The sequence below is a fragment of the Macaca nemestrina genome, chromosome 1 (assembly GCF_043159975.1).
Source record: "Macaca nemestrina isolate mMacNem1 chromosome 1, mMacNem.hap1, whole genome shotgun sequence".
Lineage (NCBI taxonomy): Eukaryota > Metazoa > Chordata > Mammalia > Primates > Cercopithecidae > Macaca > Macaca nemestrina.
This window is the reverse complement of record NC_092125.1, coordinates 140,010,025-140,030,623: the sequence shown is the minus strand read 5'-3', so window position 1 is coordinate 140,030,623 and position 20,599 is coordinate 140,010,025. Positions and strand designations below refer to the sequence as shown.

General features: G+C 40.7%; 1 protein-coding gene across 11 annotated transcripts in view; it reads left to right on the top strand.

The window, feature by feature from the left end:
* LOC105485398 (coiled-coil domain containing 18) overlaps positions 1-19,191 on the top strand; it is a 130,369-nt gene extending 111,178 nt beyond the window's left edge. For 8 of the 11 annotated variants that reach the window (XM_011747729.3, XM_071077975.1, XM_011747732.3 and 5 more), the window contains one exon: positions 2,490-2,643. In XM_011747729.3, the coding sequence (XP_011746031.2) occupies positions 2,490-2,504 (15 nt within the window). In that variant the 3' untranslated portion in view covers positions 2,505-2,643. Of the gene's footprint in view, positions 1-2,489; positions 2,761-17,586; positions 17,690-19,055 lie in introns of those variants that run through there. The other 3 variants (XM_011747731.3, XM_011747727.3, XR_011612573.1) reach the window with 2 other exon arrangements.
* The last annotated feature ends 1,408 nt before the right edge of the window (positions 19,192-20,599 follow it).

Sequence of the window (20,599 nt, the reverse complement as noted above, 5' to 3'; positions counted from 1 at the left end):
TACTCATAAGTTTAAGCTCACATGGAACTCTTACAGCGCATGAGCCTCAGTGACCACCTCATAGTCATTTACATGTATGTTGCATTAATAAATATATACTACTCTGTAAAATTTAATGAAAGAGATGCATTTTTATTTTTTTGAGACAGAATCTTGCGCTGTCACCAAGGCTGGAGTGTAGTGGCACGATCTCAGCTCACTGCAACCTCCGCTTCCCGGGGTCAAGCAATTCTCATACCTCAGCCACCTAAGTAGCTGGGATTACAGGCCTGTGTCACCATGCCCAGATAATTTTTGTATTTTTTAGTAGAGACGGGGTTTCACCATGTTGGCCAGGCTGGTCTCAAACTCCTGGCCCCAAGTGATCTACCCACCTTGGCCTCCCAAAGTGCTGAGATGACAAGCATGAGCCACCGTGCCTGGCCTGAAAGAGATCTTTTAAATTGGGATGTAGAGCCATGATCTGTAGCCTAGTTCAGATCCTCAGCTTATTTCACCCACCACTTAAGTATGACATTGCATTGGTCTCCTATTTAAAAGCAGAATTTTAAAACTCTTAAACCAAAGAAATTATTATTTAAATAAAGTGTTATAAAGAAATCCAGTATGTCAAATAGATAACAAAGGTAGTTTATCTGATTGGGGGTAGGATATGTCTGACCTTTACCCAGTTACTTAAATCTACTCATGGCTGCTCATGCAAAAGCTCCAGAGCAGCCCTGGATTAATCATTAAGGAAAATAAGCAGGAGCATAAGGGACTAAGGGAAATGCCACAGAGTTATTTGTCCTAGCTATAATCTTCTTAATTCGTTCACTGCCACACTTGACTTTAGTAGAATTTTTAGTAATGGTCTTTATCTGCCATGTTCAAATTTAATCTGCACTGTTGAAAAATCATTTTCTGTGGTATGGTGAGTGACAAAAGTTTAAAAGTTTCATTTGAAAGTGTCATCAGGTATTACATTTGTTTCTTTACACATGGTGTGAGTTTCAAAACCAGCTAGCTTGGTCTGGATAGCATTTGACTCATCAACTGATTTGTCTAAAGGACTCTTAAGCATTTTTTTAAAGCAGTGGTAGGGCCAGGAGGCACCATTGTTGGGCTGTGCAGAGGGTATCAGCTGGCCTAAATCCAGCTATGCTTGAGAAAGTGCAGTCTTAAAGTCCACTGGTACAATGGAAAGAATGCGGAAATCGATACATGAGAAGTGTTTAATAAGTGTTAGCTCCCTTTCTTGTGTTGCAGCCCAAATACTATTTTCCTAATGGTTAAGTACGTTGGCACTTCCATTGAGAGTAAAGCCTCTTAACACAGCAGTGTTCTGCTTTCAGACTAACAAAAGCTTCAGAACTCAAAAAATTATACCTGTACACAATTTAGAACACAATATCAGCAAGTTCAGAGACTTCACATTAACTCTTATTCTAATCCTGTTTTGGATTAGAGCAGTGGAAGTGTTGTGAATACTGATTAATTAGCTAATTCACCATTTATTAGGAATTTATAAGAAGTTATTACTTCTATTTTGCTTATTTGTAGTTCTCAAGATATGGTACATATATCGTGCAGTAAGATGAAAAATAAGAAATTAGGAAATTAGCTATAGGGAAAACAAAGATAAAAAATATTAAACCAGGAGTACAGGTAATACCTAGAGACATGATAATATTTTCAAATTCACACCCTCAGTAAAGATGAAGGTATGACAAGAAAATTTGGCTCATATTTTTAAAAATCCCCTGGGCCTTTTCTACTTTATGTTCAACTGCTTTTATATGCAACCAATTCTCTTTTGTCTTTTTCTGCTCTTTTTTCTTCTTTTAGTCTTCCTTTTTAATTGACTTTTTTCATGTAGCTATTCATCCTTGTTTATTGTGCTCTCAAACGATAATGTGACAGTGATGCCTAAATATGTTATTTTTACATTCCTTTTTTTGAGTTTTAAAATTAGTTTAACCTCATATTCACACCCACCTCATTCAGCCAGAATTGTTTGCTTTTATTTTTTATTTTATTTATTTATTTATTTTTTGAGATGGAGTTACACTCTTGTCTCCCAGGCTGGAGTGCAGTGGTGCATCTCGGCTCACTGCAACCTCCCACTTCAAGGTTCAAGTGATTCTCCTGCCTCAGCCTTCTGACTAGCTGGGATTAGAGACACTCACCACCACACCCAGCTAATTTTTGTATTTTTTTGGTAGAGATAGGGTTTCACAATGTTGGCCAGGCTGGTCTCGCTCCTGACCTCAGGTGATCCACTCGCCTCTCGGCCTTCCAAAGTGCTGGGATTACAGGCGTGAGCCACTACGCCTGGCCTGCATTCTATATTCATGTGGTTCATTATTGACTTTTTATGATTCATATTTTTCAGTAGACTAAATATTTCTCTTGCTTTAAATTATACTCCTGTTATTATAGTAAACTTTTAATGCTCAATCAGCTTAGGAATACTTCAAATATTAATCTATTATTTTGCATTATTCCAGGGAGAAAATGTGTAATTAAAAGAAGATACCGATATGTTGAAAAAAATGGAATTTTTGGTACTGTGCTGTGTTTACTTATTATATGTAGCTCATACTTCATAGAAGCTGTTATTTTGCTTTTGAATAAATTTTATATTTCAATATTTTAAAAGAAAGCCCCACTAAAACTTAATTATATTTTTAAAGAAAATTTATTATTTTATTTATTGTTTTTTGGCTTAAACTTGCTGCTTTCCTTTGCTTTTTATATAAAAATCATTGTTAAAATGCATAAGTACATTGAGGAATGTAAATTTTTTTTGTTTTTGAAATGAAAGGCCTCACATATTTACTACTGAACCTAGCCAACCAATGCATTCATAACAGATGCAGAGAGAAAAAATATATTCCCAACAAAACATGTCAAACTCTCCAGATAGTGGTGACATTTTCACCTTGATATGGTAACATGATTGTGACTTTCAGACAGCATAAATATGTTTGCCATCTCATGTGCAGTTCCTTATAGACCCAGCTTGGTTCTTCTCCATTGTCTCCTTTTGGTTTTATTTTATTAATAAAATCCTGATTTTATTACCAGTTTTCATCCAAATCCACTGGGGAACGGCACAATTTTGCTTTTGTTTCTTGGCCAGCAATTGCTTAATCCCAAAAGTCTTGTGAGAAGACATGGCGAGAAGCAGAGTCAAGCACACACCATGATGGCGGAGAAAGGAAGAGAGGCGAGGAATATCAGTTCTTAATCAGACTATTATTTGCTAATTTTTTTGGTAATACTTAATTTTTAAAATTAGCATAAATTTGTAACTCATTCTGCCAGAGGTTTATAATTATACTAATAATGGCTGATTTTCATTGAGTCAGTTTACTGTTTATCAGTGACTATTCTAGGCACTTGTATTAGTCTGTTCTCATGCTGCCAATAAAGACATACCCCAGACTGGCCAAGTGCAGTGGCTCACGCCTGTAATCCCTGCACTTTGTGAGGCCGAGGTGGGCAGATCACAAGGTCAGGAGATCCAGAACATCCTGGCTAACACAGTGAAACCCCCTCTCTACTAAAAATACAAAAAAAAAAAAAAATTAGCTGGGCATGGTGGCGGGCGCCTGTAGTCCCAGCTACTTGGGAGGCTGAGGCAGGAGAATGGCATGAACCTGGGAGTCGGAGCTTGCAGTGAGCCGAGATCATGCCACTGCACTCCAGCCTGGGTGACAGAGCGAGAATCCGTCTCAAAAAAAACAAAAAAAACCTACCCCAGAAGTGGGTAATTTATAAAGGAAAAGAGGTTTTGCTTTTGTTTTTGTTTTGAGTTGGAGTTTTGCTTTTGTCACCTAGGCTGGAGTACAGTGGTGTCATCTTGGCTCACTGCAACCTCCGCCTCCCGGGTTCAAGCGATTCTCCTGCCTCAGCCTCCTGACTAGCTGGGATTACAAGTGCCCACCACCATGCCTGGCTAGTAGTTTGTATTTTTTAGTAGGGACAGAGTTTCACTATGTTGGCCTGGCTGGTCTTGAACTCCTGAGACCTCAGGTGATCACCCACCTCGGCCTCCCAAAAGTGTCAGGATTATAGGCTTGAGCCACTGCACCTGGCCAGAAAAGAAGTTTAATAGACTCACAGTTCCACATGGCTGGGGAGGCCTCACAATCAATCATAGCAGAAGGCAAAGGAGGAGCAAAGTCAAGTTTTGCATGGCAGCAGGTAAGAGAGAGCATATGTGGGGGAACGCCTCTTTATAAAACCTCAGATCTCATGAGACTTATTCACGATCACAAGAACAGCATGGGAAAGACCCACCCTTATTATTCATATTTTTGAAGATTTAAAGGAAGAGATGGCCATAATGAGTGAATAGATGGGGAGGAATCTTAGACAAATAGAAATCAATGAATGGGACAAGGTAGAAACCAGGGAGTCCCAATATGTTAGAGGCAGGCAGAAAAGAAAACTGAGAATGGATGTTTAGAGGTAAAATAACCAAATGGGACCTCTAGAACCAAAAATAATATTATCTGAACATTTAAAACTCCCAATATTGGCTTAACAGCAGATTGGTGATGACAGAAAAGTCAGTTGACTTGAAAGCAGATAAACAGTAAATTTCCACTCTGAAGAACAAAGAGAATATGATTGAATAAATATAAAAAGAGCATCTAAGACCTGTATGACAATATTAAGAGGAAAAGAAAGGGAAAATGAGGCAGGAAAAAAGGTTCTTATAGTTATGGCTGAATATATCACAAATGTGGTGAAAAGATGACAACCTGTAGATTTTTTTTTTTTTTTTTTTTTTTTTTTTTTTTTTGAGATGGAGTCTCGCTCTGTCACCCAGGCTGGAGTGCAGTGGCCGGATCTCAGCTCACTGCAAGCTCCGCCTCCCGGGTTCACGCCATTCTCCTGCCTCAGCCTCCCGAGTAGCTGGGACTACAGGCGCCTGCCACCTCGCCCGGCTAAGTTTTTGTATTTTTAGTAGAGACGGGGTTTCACTGTGTTAGCCAGGATGGTCTCGATCTCCTGACCTCGTGATCCGCCCGTCTCGGCCTCCCAAAGTGCTGGGATTACAGGCTTGAGCCACCTCGCCCGGCCAACCTATAGATTTTCTAAGCTCAACAAGCCCTAAGCAGGATTCAAAAAAAAAAAAAAATCCTGCTTAATCATATAATAGTGAAAATTCTGTAAACCAAACACAGAAATATCTTAAAAATAGAGAAAAAAATCCTTATGTAGGGGAACAGTGATCCAAAAGAAGGCAGATTTGCCATGAGAAAGGCTGAGACACACTTTTAAAAGGACAACTGTATTAGACTGTTCTCACACTTCTATAAAGAACTACGTGAGACTGGGTAATTTATAAAGAAAAGAGGTTTAATTGACTCACAGTTCCACGGGCTAGACAGGAGGCATGGCTCAGGAAGCCTTGGGAAACTTAAAATCGTGGTGGAAGGTGAATGGGAAGTCAGCATGTCTTACATGGCAGGAGCAGAAGGAAGAGAGAGCAAAGGGGGAAGCACTACACACTCTTAAACAGATCTTGTGAGAACTCTATCATGAGGCAGCACTAGGGGGATGGTACTAAACCATTAAAAACCACTTCCATGATCCAATTACCTCCCACCAAGCCCCACCTCCAATACTCAGGTTCAAAATTCAACATGAGATTTGGGTGGGGACACAAAGCCAAATCATATCATTCCAACCATGTCCCCTCCAACATCTCATGTCCTTCTCACACAAAATTTCAATCATCCATTCTCAACAGTCCCCTAAGTCTTAACTCATTTCAGCATTAACTCAAAAATCCATAGTCCAAAGTCTCATCTGAGACAAGGCAAGTTCCTTCCACCTATGATCCTATAAAATAAAAAACAAGTTAGTTACTTCAAAGATACAATGGGGGTACAGACATTGGGTAAATGCTCCCATTCCAAAAGGGAAGAATTGGCCCAAAACAAAGGGGCTACAAGCCCCATGATCCAATCACCTTCCACCAGGCTCCACCTCCAACACTTGGGATCACAATTCAATATGAGATTTGGGTGGGACACAAAGCAAACCATATCAACAATAGAATGAAAGTTTAAAGTATGGACAAAGGTACCAGGGAAACAAGCATAAAAAACACTTCAGGGCTATATTAATATCTGACAAAGTAGATGTCAAAAAATGAGTTTTGCCAGAGATTAAAAAAGGATGTTTTGTAATGGTAAAAGGATCCATTTAATAGGAAGACATACTCCTAAATGTGTATACACCAAATAACAGACTTTAGACACATGAAGTGAAATCTAACCGAACTAAAGGGACAAATAGATCCACATAGTGGGATAGTTTAACCTCCAGTTTTCAGTAATTAAAAGAATAAGAGACCAAAAAAATCAGCAGGGATAGAGAAGTTATGAATAATATCAAACTGATTTGACTTAACTGACATTTAAAGAATACTATAGAGCCAGGCATGGTGGCTCATGCCTGTAATTCCAGCAATTTGGGAAGCCAAGGTGGGAGGACTGCTTGAGCCCAGAAGTTTGAGACCAACCTGGGCAACATGGTGAAACCCTGTCTCTACCAAAACAAACAAAAAAATCAACCAGGCATGGTGGTGTGTGCCTATAGTCCTAGCTATTCAGGAGGCTGAGGTGGGAGGATTGCTTGATGCTTGAGCCCAGGAGGCAGAGGTTGCAGTGAGCAGAGATCACACCACTGCACTCCAGCCTGGGCAACAGAGCGAGACCATATATATATAATACATATTGTAGGCCAGGAATGATGGCTCACACCTGTAATCCCAACACTTTGGGAGGCTAAGGCAGGAGGAATGCTTGAGCCCAGCAGTTCAAGACAGGCAAGAACAACATAGCGAGACCCCATCTCTACAAAAAATTAAGAAATTAACTGCACATGGTGATGTGTGCCTGTGGTCCAAGCTACTCAGGAGGCTGAGGTAGGAGAATCTCTTGAGCCTGAGAGTTCAAGGCTGCAGTGAACCGTGATCACGCTACTGCACTTCAAGCTGGGCAACAGAACAAGACCCCATCTCAACAACAACAACAAAAAGCAGATTGCTATTAAATATGAGGGTCATCAGTGCATACAGACTGCCTAAATTAAAAGGCCTGACAAAAGCTACAAATCAACAGTTTTAAAATACTGGACATGAAGCAACAAAAGACAGTGGTTTCTGAGAGAGGGGTGAGCCCTTTATTTCTCCCAGCTTATTACCTGGAGTAAGTTTCTAGGCTGTGACCTTGGGTTGAAGAGGCAGAGATAGGAATCTGGGGAGGCTAAGAAGGCTAGAATTCACAGGGCACAGTATTAGAGAGGAGAGAGCTATACAGAGAACTCTGGAAATGAAAGGATCTCCCTCAAAATTTTCAGATGAGAAATCATCAGTGACTATATGTGAGGAAACTACACAAGACAAGGGAAAGAACCACTTGAATAAATGGAACAATCCTCAGAGCTCAGAAAGCTCTGACAACAGTTTTTGTTTCCATGACTAGGAGTGAGAAAAATCTCATCATTTTCAGGGCATCAGGTAGAATTCTCAAGAATGTTGCCTCAATAATGGGGAAATAAAGCCTAGTCTAAATGCCTCTTGGGTACTAGTTAAGAGTCATTTAAAGCAAAATCTGAAAGGATAAAACTGTTTTCAAATAATCATGTCCAAGAACAAAAGCTCAAGAATATTTATAGGAGTAAACTATTTAATAATGTAAAATTCAGAATGTGTTTAATCAAAAGTTACCAGGGCCAGGAATGGTGGTGCAGCTGTAGTCCCAGCTATTCAGAAAGCTGAACAGGAGGATCACTTGAGCCCAGGAGTTCAAAGCTCTAATGTGCTATGATCACACTATGAGGAGGCACTGCACTCCAGCCTGGGCAACATAGCAAGACCACATCTCTTTTAAAAAATTACCAGGAATGGAAAGAAACAGGAAAATATGACCCAATAATGATAAAAAGCAATCTAAACCAACCAGAAAAGACATGGATGATCAAATTAGTAGTCAAGGCCACTAAATTATTACAACTGTATTCTATACGTTCAAGAAGCTAGAAGAAACACTGAACATGTTGAGTAGAGACATGGAAAACATAAAAAGGAAACACAACTTTGGGAGATTAAAACAACAATATTTGATGAAAAATAAATTGGATGAGATGAACCGGAGATTATATATTATAGAGGAAAGATTAATGAACATGAATACAAAACTAGAAACTATCAAAATGAAACAAAAAATTGTAGAAAAACAAGTGAGCAGACCATCAACCAGCTGCAGGAAATCTTCAAGAGACCTAATATACTTCTAAGTGAAGTCCCTACAAAACAAAAGGTAGAGGGGAGGGGGACAAGGGGAAACAAAAATTCTAAAAAAAAGTTTTCAAACCTCTTGAATACTATACTAGAAACTATAGTGTGTTGTGGGGTTTATAATCTATGTAAAGTAAATCTATTCCAATAATAGCATAGGGATTGTGAGGAGGGAAATGGAAGTATACTGTTTTTGGTTTTTGTTTTGTTTTGAGATAGAGTCTCACTCTGTTGCCAGGCTGGATTACAGTGGCACAATCTCGGGTCACTGCAATCTCCACCTCCTGGGTTCAAGTGATTCTCTTCCCTCATACTCCCAAGTAGCTGGGACTATGGACGCCACCATGCCCAGCTAATTTTGGTATTTTTAGTAGAGATGGGGTTTCACCATGTTGGCCAGGATGGTCTCAATCTCCTGACCTCGTGATCCACCCACCTTGGCCCCCCAAAGTGCTGGGATTACAGGCATGAGCCACCACGCCTGTTAAGGCTCTTATATCTTATCTCAGGTATAAGAGTGAAATATCACCTGAAGGTAGACTGTGATAAGTTAATGTTCTATATTAAAAAGCCCTAAAGTAACTTTTAAAATAACACAACAAAAAGTTATAGTGAATAAACCCAAAAATAAAATAAAATGGAATCACAAAAAGTAATTTTTCCAAAAGAAGACAGAAAAAGAGTGAAAAGGGAGAAAGGAATAACTGGGACAAATAGAAAACAAATAGCAAATGGTAGAATAAAGACAACCAAATCAATAATCACATTAAATGTAAATGGCATAACCATCTTCATTAAAAGAGATCATCAGGTTGTATCAAAAAATGAGACTCAGCTCTCTGCCACCTATAAGAAACAATACTATCTACAAGAAGTGCAAGACAGAAATAGATTAAAAGGATTGAAAAATATGATATGCTAACACTGATCAAAATAAAGGTGGGGCTGAGCATGGTGGCTCACACCTGTTGTCCCAACACCTTAGGAAGTCAAGGCGGGCAGATCACTTGATGTCAAGAGTTCAAAACCAGCCTGGCCAACATGGTGAAACCCTGTCTCTACTAAAAATACAAAAACTTAGCTGGGCGTGGTGATGCATGCCTGTAATCCCAGCTGCTCGGGAGGCTGAGGCAGGAGAATCACCTGAACCCAGGAACTGGAAGTTGCAGTAAGCTGAGATCACGCCACTGCACTCCAGCATGGGTAACAGAGCAAGACTCCGTCTCAAAAACAAAAACAAAAACAAAAACAAAACAAAACAAACCAAAAAAATAAAATAAAGGTGGAGTGACTATATTAATATGAAAGTTCTTTCCAGTACAAATATCACCAGAGATAAAGAGGGTAATTTCATAAGGGCAAAAAGGTCAAGTGATCCAGAAGACAACAATCCTAAGTGTATATGTAACTAATAACAGATCTTCAAAATGTGTGATATAAAAGCTAATAGAACTGCAAGGAAAAATAGACAAATCCAGAATTAAACTTAGATATTTCAATACACCTTTCTCAATAACTTATAGAAAAAGTATCCTGAAAAATAATAAGATATAGAAGACAGGAACAACAACGTAAAACAGTTGAACCTGACATTGCTAGAACACCTCATCCAACAACAGCAGAAGATATATTTTTAAACTATGCAGGAAACATTTACCAGTATAGACCATGTTCTAGGACATAAAACAAGTCTGAGTAAATTCAAAAGGATCTAAGACATACCAAGTATGTTGTCTGAACACAATGTTGAGTTAAATTGTAAACATATAGCAGAAGGAGGTATCTGGGAAAACCTTAATTTTTGGAAATTAAATAACATACGTCTAGGCAGGTGCAGTGGCCCATGCCTGTAATCCCAGCACTTTCAGAGGCTAAGGCAGGAGGATCACTTGAGGCCAGGAGTTTGAGACCAGCCTGTGCAACACAGTGTGACCCCCCCCCATCTCTACAAAAGTAATAAAAGTTTACCCAGGCATCGTGGTATCTGCCTGTCACATTGGCTGCTTAGGAGGCTGAGGTGGGAGGATCGCTTGAATCTGGAGTTCAAGGCTGCAGTGAATTTTGATTGTGCCACTGCATTCCAGTCACGGTGAAAAAGCAATACCTAGGCCGGGCGCGGTGGCTCAAGCCTGTAATCCCAGCACTTTGGGAGGCCAAGACAGGCGGATCACAAGGTCAGGAGATCGAGACCATCCTGGCGAACATGGTGAAACCCCGTCTCTACTAAAAAGTACAAAAAAAAACTACCCGGCGAGGTGGCGGGTGCCTGTAGTCCCAGCTACTCGGGAGGCTGAGGCAGGAGAATGGCGTGAACCCAGGAGGTGGAGCTTGCAGTGAGCTGAGATCTGGCCACTGCACTCCCGCCTGGGCGACAGAGCGAGACTCCGTCTCAAAAAAAAAAAAAAAAAAAAGAAAAAGCAATACCTTTTCTCTAAAGGAGGATAAAGTTAACAAGAACTTTGTATAAAAATCCACAAAAAAGCTTCACCAGAGCATCCTTCTCCACCAGGACAATGCTCCTGCTCATTCCTGTCATCAAACAAGAGCAATTTTGTGAGTTTCTATGGGAAATCATTATGCATCCACCTACAGTCCTGATTTGGCTCCTTCTGACTTCTTTGTGTTCCCTAATCTTTAAAGAAATCTACAAAGAGCACCCATTTCTCTTCATTTAATAATGTAGAAAAGACTGTATTGACATTATTAAATTCTCAGGAGCCTCAGTTCTTTAAGGAGAAACTAAATGTTGGGGATTGTTGTGTACAAAAATGTCTTGAATTTAATGGAACTTATGTTGAGAATTAAAAGTTTTATATTTTATAATTCCATTTTTCATAATAATTGGAGACTTCCTCATATCAGAGAAGAGGAAAGGTCTCAATGACTTCAGCTTCTACCTTAGGAAAGTAGAAAATAAAGAATAAACTGCTTCCCAAAGGAAGCACAAGAAAGGAAATGTTAAAGATCATAGTGAATATTAATGAAATAGAAAAAAACAATAAAGAATAAGGCACATCAAGATAGCCATATAAAAGCCTCCACCAATCATCTTTCCTTCAGGAACATCAAATATAACGACTATCTACCAAAAAAAAAACTCTTCATACAAACCTAAAAGCAGATGAGCACTCCCAATACCTGGTTTTTAACTTCATACTGCTGAAAGAGGCACTGAAGAGGGTGGGAAAGACAGTCTTGTATTGCTGATGCCACTCCTCTCCCATCCCCAGGCAGAGGCTGCATGGCACAGGGAGAATCTGTGCTCTTGTGGGAGAGAAGGAGAATGCAGCGATTCTGGGGCTTTGCATTGGAACTCAGTGATGCCAGCACCAGACAGAATTCAGCCAATGCCCACAAAGGGAGTATTTAGACTAGCCCTAACCAGATGGGAATCACCCATCCTAGCAGTTGGAAGCTGAGTGATATGTGGTGGCTGTGTCCCCAACCAAATCTCATTTCGAACTGTAGTTCCCATAATCCCCATGTGTCATGGGAGGGACACCGTGGGAGGTAACTGAATCAGGGGACAGTTACCCCATGCTGCTGTTCTCCTGATAGTGAGTGAGTTCTTACGAGATCTGATGGTTTTATAAGGGAATTTTCCCTCTTTGCTTGACATTTCTCCTTCCTGCCACCATGTGAAGAAGGATGTGTTTCCTTCCCTTTCCACCATGATTTTAAGTTTCCCGAGGCCTTCCCAGCCATGCTGAACTGTGAGTCAATTAAACTTCTTTCCTTTATAAATTACCCAATCTCGGGCATGTCTTTATTAGCAGCATAAGAACAGACTAATACAGTACATTGGTACCAGTAGAATGGGGCGCTGCTATAAGGATACCTGAAAATGTGGAAGTGACTTTGGAACTGGGTAACAGGCAGAGGTTGAAACAGTTTGGAGGGCTCAGAAGAAGATGGGAAAATGTAAGAAAGTTTGGAACTTCCTAGAGACTTGGAGGGCTCAGAAGACAGGAAGATGTGGAAAAGTTTGGAACTTCATAAAGATTTCTTGAATAGTTTTGACCAAAATGCTGACAATGATGTGAACAATAAAGTTCAGGTTGAGGTGGCCTCAGATGGTGATAAGGAACTTATTCAGAATTGGAGCAAAGGTCACTCTTGCTATGCATCAGCAAAGAGACTGATGGCATTTTTGCCCCTACCCTAGAGATCTGTGAAACTTTAAACTTGAGAGAGATGATTTAGGGTATCTGGTGGAAGAAATTTCTAAGTGGTAAAGCATTCAAGGGGAAGCAGAGCATAAAAGTATGGAAAATTTGCAGCCTGACCTTGAGGTAGAAAAGAAAAACTCATTTTCTGGGGAGAGATTCAAGCCTGCTGCAGAAATTTGCATAAGTAGCAAGGAGCTGAATGTTAATCAACAATACAATGGTGAAAATATCTCCAGGGCATGTCAGAGACCTTCCCATCATGGGTCCAGAGGCCTAGGAATAAAAAATGATTTTGTGGGATAAGCCCAGAGGCCCCCTGCTCTGTGCAGCCTAGGGACTTGGTGCCCTGCCTCCCAGTTGCTCCCATCATGGCTAAAAGGGGTTAAGGTACAGTTCAGGCCATGGCTTCAGAGGGTGCAAGACCCAAGCCTTGGCAATTCCCATATGGTGTTGAGCCTGCAGGTACACAGAAGTCAAGAATTGAGGTTTGGGAACCTCTGCCTAGATTTCAGAAGATGTCTAGAAATGCCTGGATGTCCAGGCAGAAATCTGCTGCAGGGGGCCAGGCCCTCATGGAGAACCTCTACTAGGGTAATGTGGAAGGGAAACGTGGGGTCAGAACCCCCACACAGAGTCCCTATTGGGGCACTGCCTAATGAAGCTGTGAGAAGAGGGTCACCATCCTCCAGATCCCAGAATGGTAGATCCCCTGACATCTTGTACCATGCTCTCAGAAAAGTCACAGACACTCGATACCATCCCATGAAAGGCAGGAGTGGGGCTGTACCTTGCAAAGCCACAGGGACAGAGCTGCCCGTGGCTGTGGGAACCCACCTCTCGCATCAGCATGACTGGAATGTGAGACATGGAGTCAAAGACATGGAGTCATTTTGGAACTTTAGGTTTTAATGACTGCATTATTGGATTTTGGATTTTCAGGGGTCCTGTAGCCCCTTTGTTTTGGCCAATTTCTCCCAAAACAGGAGAAATTGGAGCGGATACATTTACCCAATGCCTGCACTCCCACTGTATCTAGGAAGTAACTATCTTGCTTTGAATTTTACAGGTTCATAGGCAGAAAGGATTTGTCTTGTCTTGGATGAGACTTTGGACTTGGCCTTTGGCGTTAATGCTGGAATGAGTTAAGATTTTGGGGAACTGTTGGGAAGGCATGATTGGTTTTGAAATAAAAGGACATAAGATTTGAGAGGGGCCAGTGGGTCAAATGATGTGGTTTGGCTGTGTCCCCAACCAAATCTATTTTTAATTGTAGTTCCCATAATTCACATGTCATGGGAGAGACCTGGTGGGAAGTACTGCTGTTCTCATGATAGTGAGTGAGTTCTCATGAGATCTGATGGTTTTATAAGGGGCTTTTCCCTCTTTGCTCAGTACTTCTTCCTGCTGCCATGTGAAGAAGGATGTGTTTCCTTCCCCTTCTCCCATGATTGTAAGTTTACTGAGGCCTCCCCAACCATGGTGAACTGTGAGTCAGTTAAATCTCTTTCCTTTATAAATTATCCATTCTTGGGCATGTCTTTATTAGCAGCATGAGAATGGACTAATACCCTGAGTTTCAACAGGCCTCACCATTGCAAGCTAATGTGCTCTGGTATCCTAAATACACTTAAAAGGCAGTCTAGGCCACAAGGATTGCAATTACTGAGCAACTCCTGGTACTGTGCTGTGAGCCAATGGACTTGGGGTTCACGCAACCCAGTGAGATGCCAGAGTGACCAAGGAATTGCTTGCATCACATCTCTCCCAACTCCAGTCAGCACCCCTCACAACTCCAGGAGAGACTTTCCTTTCACTTGAGAGGAAAAGGAAGAATAAAGAAGACTTTGTCTCACAACTTTGATACAAGCAGTAGGACAGTGAACCAAGCAGTGTCTTGAGACCCCCTATTCCCACCCTAGCTTCCATATAACATTTCTAGATACACCCTTCGCCAGAAGGGAACCTACTTCCTTGAAGGGAAGGACCCAGTTCTGTCAGGATTCATTACATTTTGACTAAAAAGTCCTTGGGCCCTTAATAACCAGCAGTGATAACCAGGTAGTACATACCATAGATGAGACTCTAAGATGGCTAGCTTCAGGTATGACCCAGTACATGTTTTCAACTGTGGGAACTACAAAAAGAGACTACTAATGTTCAAGAAAAATACATGGGAGAGTAAAGAGGACTTTGTATTGGAGATTAGGTACCAGCTTAGCCACTGTGGGGTAGAGCACCAAGCAAGCTCTTGGTCCCTGATTCCAAGCCTTGGCTCATGGATGGCATTTATGGACCTAACCTGGGCCAGAGGGGAGCCCACTGCCCTGAAGGGTGAGTTCCAGGCCTGGCAGCATTCACTAAAAGCTGACTGAAGAGCCCCTGAGCCTTGAATGAATATCAGTGGTAGCCTGGCATTGCTCTCTGTGGACATGTGTTGGTGGTCAACATGAGGAGCAACTCCTCTCTCTAAGGAAAGGGAAGGGAAGAGTGGTAAGGACTTTGTCTTGTGGCCAGCATAGCCACAGTGGAATAGAGCACTAGGTAGATTCCTAAGGTATCTAAATCTAGGCCTTTGCTCCCAGGTGGCATCTTTTGACCCACCCAGAGCCTGGGGGAACTTGCTGCCCTAAAGGGAAGGACACAAGTTTGGCTGGCTTTGCCACCTGCTGATTGTGGAGGCCTAGAGCCAAGAGTGAACTTAGGCAGTAGCCAGGCAGTGGGCCTTGGGCAAGACCAAGTGCTTTGCTGGCTTTAGCTCTGACACAGTACTGTCCCAATGGTGGTGGCCGCCAGGGTGCTTGTATCATCCCTCCTCCAGCTCCAAGCAGCTCAGCACAAAGAGAGAGACTCCATTTGTTTGAGAGAAATGAAGGGAAGAGAATAAGAGTCTCAGATTGGTGATCTAGAGAATTCTTCTGGATTTTATACAGGACCACCAAGGCAGTACCTCTATGAGTCTACAAGAAGCATGGCATTATTGTGCTTGACGTGTTCCCTAATGTAGATATGGCTACAGTGACCAAAAATTTAAATCACAACACTGAAGGCCTTCTGAATACCTGCATTCCTTCTGAATACCAAGATGGGTAGGTACAAACAAGCCCAGACTGTGGATACTACAATAAATACCTAACTCTTCAATGCCCAGACAAGAAAACACCCACAAGGATCAAGACCATCCAGGAAAACATGATCTCACCAAATGAACTCAATAAAGTACCAGGGACTAATCTCAGAGAACAGAGATATGTCTCCTTTCAGATAATTCAAAATAGCTGTTTTGAGAAAACTCAATGAAATTTAAAATAAACCAAAGAAGGAATTCAGAATTCTGTCAGATAAATATAACAAAGAAATTGAAATAATTCTTTGTTTTAAAAGAATCAAACCATTTCTGAAGTTGAAAAATGCAATTAACATACTGCAGAATGCCCCAGAGTCAATAGCACAATTGATCAAGCAGAAGAAAGAATTAGTGATCTTGAAAATAGGCTATTTGAAAATACACAGTCAGAGGAGACAAAAGAAGAAAAGAATAAAAAAGAATGAAGCATGCCTACAAGATCTAGAAAATAGCCTCAAAGGGGCAAATCTAAGAATTATTGGCCTTAAAGGAGGTAGAGAGAGAGAGAGAGGTAGAAAGTTTATTCAAAGAGATAATAGAGAATTTCCCAAACCTAGAGAAAGATATCAATATTCACATATAAGAAGATTATACAACACCAGGTAGATTTAACCCAAAAAAGACTACCTTAAGACATTTAATAATCAGACTCCCATTGGTCAAGGGCAAAGAATGGATCATAAAAGCATCAAGAGGAAAGAAACAAATAACACACAATGCAGCTTTAGTATGTCTTCAGCAGACTTTTCAGTGGAAACCTAACAGGCCAGGGGAGAGTGGCATGACATATTTAAAGTGCTGAAGGAAAAAAACAATACTTTTAGCCTAGAATAGTATATCCAGGAAAATATCCTTCAAATATGAAGGGGAAAAAATGCATTCCCAGAAAAAAGCTGAGGGATTACATTAACAGCAGACCTGTCCTAAAAAAAAAAAAATACCAAAGAGAATACCTCAATCTGAAATAAAATGACATTAATGGGCAATAAAATGATGACTTTTTAATCATCTGAAGGTACAAAACTCACTGGTAATAGTAAGTACACTATAATAACACTGTAAATTGTAGTGTGTAAACTACCCATATGTTAGGTAGAAAGACAAACAGATAAACCAATAAACAATAATAACTACAACAACTTTTCTGAGGCATAGGCTGTACCATAAAATATAAACAGAAGCAACAAAAAGTTAAAAAGCAGAGAGAGAAAGTTAAAATGTAGAGTTTTTATTAGTTTTTGTTTATGTAATCTGTGTTAAGTTGTTGTCAATTTAAAATCATGGGTTATCAGATATTTGCAAGCCTTATGACAACCTCAAATCAGAATCATACAATAGGTTAGGTGCAGTGACTGTAAGGTCCAAAACTTTGGGAAGCCCAGATGGGTGGATTACTTCAACTCAGGAGTTTAAGATCAGCCTGGGCAGTGTGGCTAAATCCCATCTCTATAAAAAATACAAAAATTACCTGGGCTTGGGGGCATGTGTCTGTACTCCCAGCTATACAGTAGGCTGAGATGGAAGGATCACTTGATACTTGGAGATTGAGGCTGTAGTGAACCATGATTATGCCACTGCACTACAGCCTGGGTGACAGAGCAAGACCCTGTCTCAAAGCCATGCAAAAGGTACAGAAAAAATAAAAAGCAGGAAATTAAATCATACCACTGGAGCAGCATCATTCATCTGGGTAATACCTGAGGTTTGTTGTCCCACGGTTACATAAAACTATGGACATGGACACACCAGAGTGAGGTTAAGAGTAGAAGTTTAATAGGTGTAAGAAAGAGAAGAGCTCTCTGCCCAGAGAGAGGTCCTGGAGAAAAATGAGATGACAATTCTGTGGTGAAATTCAGGAAGTTTTATAGATGAGCTTGAGGAGGCAGTATCTGGTTTACATAGGGCATGAAAGATTGGTCAGACCAGCTGTGCCATTTGCATACCATGCAAAGAAGCTGGCCAGCCCACCCTTATCTTTTATTTTGCAGATGCATAATAAACCTGGCCAGTGCCATGTGGCCTGCTCCTTACTGTACACGTGGTGACAAAAGGGATGATGGAGCCTCCATGTTGAACATACCTGGTCTCCAGGTAGCCCTTTTCTATTGGCACAGCTGCCAGCATTCTCCCTTCCATGCCTATCATGTCTGCAGTTTGATTTTTCAGGCTGCTCTTTGTTAGAAAAGAAATTATTTGGGGACTGCTTTTTGTTAAAAAGGGAAGCCTTGCCAAGGACTCCTTTTACCCTCACTATCTGCCTAAATAATTTCTTCCTAGCTCCTGTATCATATTTCCTCCCCCAGGAGTGGTAATCCTAACTGCTGTTAGGGGGTGTTGAATGATGATTCTTTCTGGCTACTTCCTGCTGAAGTAGGGCATTGTGTGGGGGACAGCAGGGGACAACTCCTCCCTGGGTTAACCTAAGGGTCTTAACAGGAAAGGCATATCCCTGCATGGTTCTGTCTGCAGTACCATTTGGAGTTTAATAGCTTCTCCCTTAGAAGTGATAAATTTTACAAGAAGGTTTGGAATATAGGGTTTGAATATGAGTATTAAGATTACTAGTATTAGTGGGGATACTACAGTCCATAACCATGACTAGAGTTTCTTTGATATTTGTTAAATACTGGTTTGCCTCCACCAGATGTTGCTGTACTTTACCAGAAATGTTGATATAAAAGTAACACTTTTTGATAAGTGGCATTGGATTGGATGGCTTGAGTATAACTGGCTAAATCTTTCCTGCAATTATTAATTCTTTTATGACTTACACAGACCATCTATGACATGCTTAAACTTTCTGACTTGTCCTAAACATCCCTCTTTTTAAACAACCAGTATTTTTTTTAGGACAAGATTTTACCATACAAGATCCTCTCTTTTCTTTATAACCTTTTTTTGCATAGCTAGGGTTCACTGTTGATATTGTAGGAGCTAAAGGGTGTGACATATTACCAAACCCAATAAAAGGTCCTAGCAGACTCAGTGATAGTAAAACTTTCATACTTACTTCTTGTTGGTAACTATTATCCCTGCTATAAGGATAATAATTAAATAAATAAAATAAAAAATAAATAAAATAAATAAATAAAATACTCCAGGGGTGCTATGGTATATTTACAGTCCTACTGTAAATAATAGAGTGAATATAACAATTCCCACATGGGTGGTGTAGATAATTTCAATCTAAAATTTTGCTCACAAAGATACAGAATTTCCCTTTGGGAGTCTATGAAGTTACAAATGTAATCCCATGGATAATAAAAATCTCCCTGCAAATATGAGTCAAAAAGAAGTTCTGATATTTGACTGTGAATCTCAAGAGGAAAAGTAGAAATGACTGAAAGTACCTGGTAAAGTAAAGGTGGGACTGAGTAGGATGAGTGGCCCTCAATCATTTACTTATCTTTTATAATTTTCACCTTAAGATCTCCTATTTCTTCATATTGATATCCAGGACGTTCCTCTGGCTTTCCGGGTTTGCTCCCTCAGCTTTCCAGGCTTTGACTCAAGTGTGAGGTATCCAGGAGTTGATTCCTGTAACTTTTGCTACTGAGGAAGTTGAAAGCAGAATGGTGTAAAGCCCTTCCCAGCTTGGACTTAGGGAGAGAAAGAGAGAAGAGAGAAGGGAGAACTTTCACCAATACCAAATCTCCTGGGTTAAACAAAGGTAATCCTATTTCTTGGGACTGGGCTTCTGCCAATTGAGTTAATTCCTGTTGAAAGTGAGCCAGAGAGGTAGGTTACATGCTTAACCAATTCAGAGGTCTCCTTGTCTAATAAGAAATCATTGTCAAGGAAAGGTCATCCATACAGCATTTTGAAAGGGCTCAGACCGAACTTTAAAGGGATATTTCTTACCTGCACTAAAGCCATGGGAAGAAGAGTGACCCAAGGTGAGTTGCTTGGGATAGTTTTCTGAGGTGTCTTTTGATAATATTGTTTGTCTTCTCTACCTTTCCTGAGAAGTGGAGTCTTCAAGTACAAGGGAGATGATACTGTATGCCTAGTGCCTTTGAGACCCTCCATGTGGTGGCTGCCTTAAATGAGAAGCCGTTGTCACTTTGGAGGTACTTATGTAGACCAAAGTGGGGAGTTATTCCATTAAGTAACACTTTTATTACCTCAGAGTAATAAACTAACTAACAACATTAACTAATGTTTTATTACCTCAGAGGCCTTTTCTGTATGGCATGGAAATGCTTCTACTCAGTTAGTGACAGTATCTACCCATACCAGGAAGTACTGGATGCCTTTCATCTTTGGCATGTGGGTAAAATCTATCTGCAAGTCCTCCCCTTGAGAGCTTCCCATCCTTTGAGTTTGAGGAAGAAGGAGCCACCTGTTGAGGGGATTATTTTTAAAACAGACTTCAGAAGCACTAACAACTTCTTTAAGTTCTCTCTTGAAAACGATCTCTGGGCACACTGATAAGTTTTATCCTTTGACAAATGAAAAGCTTGGTGAAGGATCCTAAGGGCTTTCCACTTGCTGCAGGCTGGCAAGTGGAGTTTGCCATCCTCTAGACTATCCTGAGGGCTGGAAAGTGTACCCTCAAGAGATGACCCATTCTATCTCTGCAGGCAAGTACTGAGACTTACTTTCTCTTAAGGAGCCTTTCCAGTTTAGAGGAGCCTCAGATGTGTTGATGCTCTGAGGCTTCCTTGCCACTGATGTAGTTGCCTGATCAGCTAACTCATTTCCTTCAGCTGTTTCATCTGTTCCGTTCTGACGTCCCTTACAATGCATCACTGCTACCTCTTGTGGAAAGAAAACTGAGGATAATGACCTGTTAATTTCCTGGTGGTATTTTATAGGGGATCCATTAGCAGTAAGAAAGTGTCTTTCCTTCCAAATGGCAGCATAAGCATGAAGGACTAAGAAAGCATACTTGGAATCAATGCAAATGTTAGTTACATTTCTCTTGTTTAATTCAAGTGCTCTTGTAAGAGCTATCAGTTCAGCTAGTTGAGTGCTTGTGCCTGGAATGAGGGGCACACT